Source organism: Apium graveolens, unplaced genomic scaffold (assembly GCF_009905375.1).
Source record: "Apium graveolens cultivar Ventura unplaced genomic scaffold, ASM990537v1 ctg267, whole genome shotgun sequence".
NCBI lineage: Eukaryota > Viridiplantae > Streptophyta > Magnoliopsida > Apiales > Apiaceae > Apium > Apium graveolens.
In genome coordinates this window covers 22438-29770 of record NW_027417761.1, presented here as the reverse complement: position 1 = coordinate 29770, position 7333 = coordinate 22438, and the positions used below count along the sequence as shown (strand labels likewise).

Below are 7333 nucleotides of genomic sequence, written 5' to 3'. Positions count from 1 at the left end.
AGAATATTTTAATCATATCACATAATATGGTTATGTAATTATTTTTTTTATTTATATATTTTCTTTTCCTAATCTTATGAAGTTTAATCATGAATTGAAAAGTTGTTTGAGATTTGTATTTACCGCCTCTCTAATAATATTTTATAATTTTTCGGTTCTAGTAATAATTTTGAAAAAAATATTTTACACCTAATTTTCATAGTACTTTTAAATATATTTTATAAGATTTGTATTTCAATTTTTAATTTTAATAGTTATTATTATTATTATTATTATTATTATTATTATTATTCTTATTATTATATTTCTTCCTAATTTTTATGTTTTATAGGATTAATGTGCGCTAAATTTTTTAAAATAATTTTCCATTTTATCAAATGAAGCAAAACAAATATAATATTTATCCTTAAATACAATATAAATGCGTAAAATTATCTATTCAAAAATATTTTTAATCGAACTTACCTATTTCAATTTTTTCTAAAGAAAATGATACTACCTTAACCCAATTAACAAATAATTTGTTGATTGTTACTTATATTTTTTTTTATTAAGATAATTGTTATTTGCATTATATATACATAACACTTTTAATATTATTTATAATATTTAAGTATATATAATTATAATTCAATTTTTTAATTAATTACTTATTATGTAATACAATAATAGAATAATTAAATTATATATTTTGGTATAATAATGTATTTTATTAGATTTAAAGTTTGAATTGTAATAGTTTTTTATTATTATATTTCTTCCCTTTTTTAAAGTTTTATAAGATTCATATGATCAAAATATTTTCAAAGGCAAACTATAATTTTCTCTTTTTACAAAACAAAACAAAACACGTGTATTACTTATACCTAAATATAGTTTAAATGTGTTTTTTATTTAATAAGAAAAATTAAAATAATCTATTTATAAATATTTTAAATCAAATTATTGTTTTCATTATATATATAATATAATATTTTTAATATTATATTAGATTATTTAAGAATATATAATTATAGTTCACATAATATTTTTACGTAGTTATTTTTTTATTTATATAGTGGAGTTTGATCAAAAATTGGAAAGTTATTTGGAATTTTCGTCTTGTCGGGTTTATTACAATATTTTATAATTTTTAGGTTCTGATAATGATTTTGAAAAAAGTACTTTACATTTTATGATAGTAATTTCAAATTTATTTTATTAGTTTATTTTTTCAATTATGAATTGTAATAGTTTTTTTTATGATTATTATTATATTTCTTTATAGTGTTTATGTTTTATAAAATTCATATACTCTTAAATTTTTAAAAGACGATCCTTAAATGAAACAAAACGCTTGTAATATTTATACCTAAATATAATCTAAATTTGTTTCTTATTTTATAAAATAAAAATAAAAATAATCTTTTTATAGATATTTTTATTCAAACTTACACATTCTACTTTTTTTTAAATTATCTACTTTAACCCGATTAACAAATGATTTGTTAATATTATTTATATCATTTAAGAATGTGTAATTATATTTTAATTTATTAATTAATTATCTATTATATTTGTTATACAGATTATTAAGTATTATAATAAAATATTAAAATAAATGAAATAAATATAATATACAGTATTTATTAATTTTGTATTTCAATTTTTAATTGTAATAATTTTATTATTAAGAATATTTGTCTATAGTATGTAGATTAATAATTTTGCAAAGTTATTCTCAAATTAAGAATATTTTTGAAAATACAAATAAAAAGAATAATAACTAATCATAATGTTAAGAAGACTTAAAATTATTATTTTTATTATTATTTTCGTATTAGGTTCAGGTTTATTAATGTATCATTATTATTTTTATTATTATTTTCATATTAGGTTTAGGTTTATCAATCTATCAGTTAAGCACATTACACCTGTATTGCGGCTTTGTATTTTATCAAAGTAATACCCATCTTTAATTACAATATTACCCTGACGACCAATCCATACCATTTTATCTTTTTTACTCGAATTATATATAGGATATAATTTACCAGCCTTAAAACATATAAAGAAGAGAAAAAACCCATTCTAACACTAATATAATTAAGGGTCGTTTGGTTCAGAAGTAGCTATGGATTTGGAATCAGGAATGGGTTAAGCTGGTATGGAGATGAGGAATGATTTCTGATACTATGTGTTTGGTTCATTTCTGGAATGAATTCGTTTAATTTTAAATATAATAGATAGCCCAATTTTGATTCTAATATTATGTGTAAGTATATATTGTGCATTAAAATTAAGTTTTTATACAATTTATAAATAAAAAATTTAATTAAAAAGTATATTATTAGTATAATATACTTTAACCAATAGATAATAATTTAATATTTTTGAATAAATTAAATCTTACTAATTGGCATTGAATAAAAAATTATTATGATTTTATTTAAAATAAATTAATAATATATCAAATTAAAAAATTTGTGAACTGAAATTGTATTTAATCGTAGAAATAAGATTAATAATAAAAATAAATATGATACCTCATACCCCTTCTCCATACCCACCTCCCCATGGGTATCAAATTTGATTCCTGATGGATTTCAGATATGAGTTTCAACTAATAAAAATTATGAACCAAACATCAGGTATGAGTTTGAAATGGACAAAACTCATACCTGATACCCAAATTTCCTGAACCAAACAACCCCTAAGAGTTATATAATTAGTGCAAAATTTTATTTAACAAATTAAGTCTCACTTAAAAAGTCTTCTTAAAACTAAAATATAGTGCATTTCTTTTTCTTACTACTTACTAGTTGTACAGACATAAGTATGCACCTGCGTGCAGTCTCATACTTTTCAATACTGCTGGCCACATCAAGTTCAGAACCATAAAACTAGTGTTTTGTTATGACATGAAAAACCTAAGCAATCTTTAGGTGAAATGAGCATCAAAGGGTGCCACAATCATATTTCGTCTGACCACTAGCCTTGCGGAAGAGAATAACCATGAGGACAATACAAGCAAACTTGACTAGCAGTGAGGTAGATTCCGCAATCAGTAAACCAGTAAGGTATGTTTGTGTAGACAGTTGAACTATCCTCATCCTCCGCTCCTTCACATAATGGTCAATTGCTTCTTTGACATTTGTTGGATCAGTTGGAGTACTCGACATTGTCTTGGCCAAGTTTCTGGCAAGTACAATTGCATCTTCTAAGCCTACTGAACCACCCTGTCCAAGATATGGACCCATTACATGCATCGCGTCTCCGGCTACTGTTACTGTTCCTTTTCGAAAACTTCCTAGTAGTAAATCCCATGGTGCACGGTATCTTATACGTGTGGAACAAAGTGAGTCGAGGTCACTGTTTTTCACCATTTCTACTACGTCTTTCGGGAAACCTTTGACTAAATTAAAGGTGTATTGTCTGATAAGTTCAGTGTCCACTGACGCAATGTTATCTGCAGTAAGCACAAAAATTAACAGGATTATTTATCTAGTGGAAAGACTTACTGTAATAAAGGTTATTAAGCGAACATCATACCCTCTCCACAACCGTCCCTACGAGCTGGATTGACGGGTATGTTTCATAATTATCTAGTTGAAGATATAAGTTATTTCAAATTGAAATGGAATTAAATAAAAGAATACGAGGATTATAAGAGGTGCTGTTTTGCTAATTGTAAATGATGTTAAATTATGCCAATGCTAATATAAGCCCAACTGGCTTTACTGAATCGCTGCTTAGATAAGAATACGAAAATAGATATTAGCTATACCACAGTAAGCTGCTCTTTAAAGAGCCAAAAGGCATTGATTCAGAACTCTAATCTTAAAAATAAGAAAACAAGAGTTAACCTGCTTGCATCCACGGGTGTGCGACAAACCAGTAAACTAGCTTACTATCAATTGGAATTCGACCCACCGACACATTATTTCTCCTCATGCGTACAGAGTCATGAGCAAATGGATGACAGTTGGGATAATTGGTTAATCCTCTAATCGAACAAAGATCAAAAAGTTTGGTTGGCTTGAGCTCAAGGAAATCTGCAACAGTTGACTTGGCTCCATCACACCCAATCAATACCTATCAATTGAGGACAAAAGCATAAAGCGCTTCTTCTATTACAATATATAATTTACTAATATAAGCTTAATTTCTAGCTAAGGTTTATTTATCCATTAAAAAATGTTACTCAATAAGTGAAGTGAAGTCCTGTGTTTTATTCTGCAGCTAGTTGATACCTTGGCTGCAATAAAACTTCCATCCTGAAGCTGTACCATGGGATAACTAGTTTGGGGGTCCAGTTTTACTGAGATAATTTGATGTCCAAACTTTACGACGTCAGGTGGCAAAGCATGGTAAAGGGTGTCAATAAGATCACTTCTTTTCAAGCAACGTGCTTCACCACTACTGTCAACCCAATATAAATTATATCAATTACTACTTGCTTCAGATATTGGTCTAAGTCTTAGAAAACAATTGCATTATGTTAAGTCAAAGAACATAATGCTAACATTCACGATTGGGAATAACACCTTAACTCACTACATACACACAGTAGATAAATACACATATACGTTCTCTCAGTTTCTGCGCAAGGCACAGTAAATAAACCAGTAATATATACATAATATAAATATTTCATTTTCCGTTTATTAATGACTTGATAAAATTCAAAGAACTATTTCATGCACCCTATATTTGTAGTACGTGTGACTTTGGTGCACAGGTTACTTCTTAAGTATAATAAAATAAACTTTGGAAAAGGATTCTAAAGTAGAGGGTCCAGAATTGATATTTCGGATGTACAGAAGGATCAAATTCATTAAAAGATGTTAATGAAACAAATAATTACAAGTTTAATTACTTATCTGAAAGGGAGTACTAGCGCCAAAAATTTTATCCTGCCATGAAAGGCTCTTGTTTTTAATTTTAATTACATTACATATTTCAACAAATGCAAAACTCATTCTTATATGAGTTATGGATTCAATCAGTCACAAAGTTCACAATTAATGATCTGTAATGGTTCAAAACATGATATTTGACCACCTATAAGAATTCGTAAAGCTAAATTATGGTGCACCAATTAAATAAAGTTTTCTCTAACATGGCTACTGTACCATTAGCCCAACAAGTAATATTATCTTGCACAACTCACCATATGGCAACCACACTTGCATGTGATAGATGCATTTAACAATTTGCAGTATTATGCAGTGCCGTATTGCAGGAAAAAATGCAATAGGAAAACTTGTTACCAGTGTATGTTGGTTGAGCATGCCCAAGTATATATCATGTTTTTAGACAATATAGAACTGCAGAATATGAACTTACATAAATGGCATATCTTTCTGCTTATTTTTGTCAAGCCATATATCTTTTGTCCTGTTGACAAGAACCCATATTGAAGCATCAGAATTTGAAGTTAAAACATAAAACATAGCTAATTGGAGAGTAATATTTACAAAGGTGAGATTAGTGTACATTCCTTAAGTGCATTTTATAAATTTTGCTCAATTAGCGAGACTGGTTAATATTTTTAACTTTCTTCTCTAAAACTATATAAATTATGTTTTATCAGGTTAAGTCAGTAGGGCGAGCCACACACACACACACACACACACACACAAGTGTCGATAATAATATAACAATTAATAACACTATAAGTGCATACAAATACCCTAGTATGGGACAAGCAGTTTTTCTAAGGATTGATGCAACATTAAGCTGATGTAATGCTCGCCATCCGTTTGGCAAAATGGTGATGGCTACCCCAGAAGATCTCAAACTCTCTGCTCTTTCCAAAACTATGCATCTTATACCTTTTCTGCAACAAAAAATCAATGTCCAAATGTGATTTTATGACTCAAAATACCTTTAAATGGCATTCTTAATTAAATAACATAACTTCACACTAAAATCCCAAATTATGAAACATATATCATAAACACTCCACCCACTCAAAAACCCACTTTTTAGGTCAAAGTGCGGACCACCAAAAGACCCATCTTTTGGGGGCAACACTCATAGTGTCAAAAAAAATAACGATGAACAGTGGGATCTCTCATAGAGGTTAGCTCCGAAACCATGTCAAGTGACCGGCTGTTTCAATCATTAAGGTTGTTAATAAATGGCTTAATTTCATTCATATATTAATTAGGTTATGTTATGATTATATTAGAGATTATATGAAGAGAAAGTTTCTAAAAGTAGCAATCAGATGGAACAATAGATTCAAAAACCAAGGACAAACAAATTGGATTTATGAACATAAGTACAGGTGTTCAATTAAGTGAGACACTGTCATCATAAGTTACCAAAAAATCTACTGTCGTGCGAAGCACAAAAAGCAGAATTTGTTAACTATGTGGCGAGTAAAACAGATTGACTTATTAAGAAACGACCTTGAGAAGGTATGAGCCCTTGTTTTTTATCCACCACAATTGCCAATTTGGCATGCTCTCTTACCCTCAGATGTGGTATCCTAAGTCCACCTTACCAGATTGTTGATAAAATTTAAAGGTATTTACGCAAGTTTTGGCATAGATAAAAGTGGAAACCAGAGCCAGAGCAAAGCGAAAAGACGGGGAGATGTGTATTTGGCAAGACTTCCTAGGTAATCTATAATAAAGCATGCTGAACCAAAGAAACAATGATGTGAATAGCAAGTGATCGATCATGTGTGTAAATACAACTAGTAGGTGTTATTACATATAAGATCCCCATAAATAAGCAAAGATATACAAAATAAAAGCAAAAGGGGAAAATTGGTTGAAATGGTACCTGTGAAAAGCAAGGGCAGTAGCGAGGCCACATATTCCAGCACCAACTATCACCATCTCTTCTTGCTTCACTTCACCTTCTGCACCCCCCATCGATTACTAATTCTACTAGCTGCTCAAACTATTTATAAATGATGAATCTTTTAACCTGCAAAATTGGTTTCTAGTCTTTCTTCTGTAACTGGGACTTGATCCTAACAGATTCTCTTTCAGACTTGATTTAATTATTAACATACATGTTCATGTTCTATACATATTTTCCATTTCTTTTTATATCATAAAGGAGAACCAACCATATATCTTAAAAGGTAATTGTTATCTTTTATTGAATAACAAAATTATATATTTACTTTTAAAAAATATAGTTTGTAACCCTAACTTTAGATATCAAATAAAATATGCATTCCCTTAGCCATTTTGTTAACAATATTTATATTGTGGAGGGTAAAATTGAAATTCAGCAAATTATTTAAATAATAATTTTATTTTTTTAAAATTAAAATAAAATTTAGAATTTCAAATTATAAAAATAATATTAATGTCAATTATTTTATTAC

General features: G+C 28.2%; 1 protein-coding gene across 2 annotated transcripts; it reads right to left on the bottom strand.

Moving 5' to 3' along the window:
• Nucleotides 1–2739: 2739 nt before the first annotated feature.
• Nucleotides 2740–7026, bottom strand: LOC141700660 (monooxygenase 1-like). Of its 2 annotated transcripts, none has more exons than XM_074504371.1 (6): nucleotides 6778–7026; nucleotides 5675–5821; nucleotides 5329–5379; nucleotides 4233–4401; nucleotides 3846–4074; nucleotides 2740–3448 (listed from the first exon to the last, which is right to left on the bottom strand). In XM_074504371.1, the coding sequence occupies exons 1-6, from the start codon at nucleotides 6867–6869 to the stop codon at nucleotides 2937–2939; spliced, it is 1200 nt and encodes a 399-aa protein (XP_074360472.1). In that variant the 5' UTR covers nucleotides 6870–7026; the 3' UTR covers nucleotides 2740–2936. The 2 variants fall into 2 exon arrangements, with proteins under 2 accessions (XP_074360472.1, XP_074360473.1); XM_074504372.1 differs by having other exon boundaries at nucleotides 4233–4398.
• Nucleotides 7027–7333: the final 307 nt, after the last annotated feature.

Excerpts from the sequence above, each read along its gene's own strand:
- LOC141700660 (XM_074504371.1), bottom strand. The coding sequence starts at position 6,869 with ATGGGGGGTGCAGAAGGTGAAGTGAAGCAAGAAGAGATGGTGATAGTT. Across the intron at positions 5,380-5,674 it reads ACTGCTTGTCCCATACTAGG|GACAAAAGATATATGGCTTG; the intron begins GTATTTGTATGC and ends TCTTGTCAACAG. Across the intron at positions 4,402-5,328 it reads CAGAAAGATATGCCATTTAT|TAGTGGTGAAGCACGTTGCT; the intron begins GTAAGTTCATAT and ends TTGGGTTGACAG.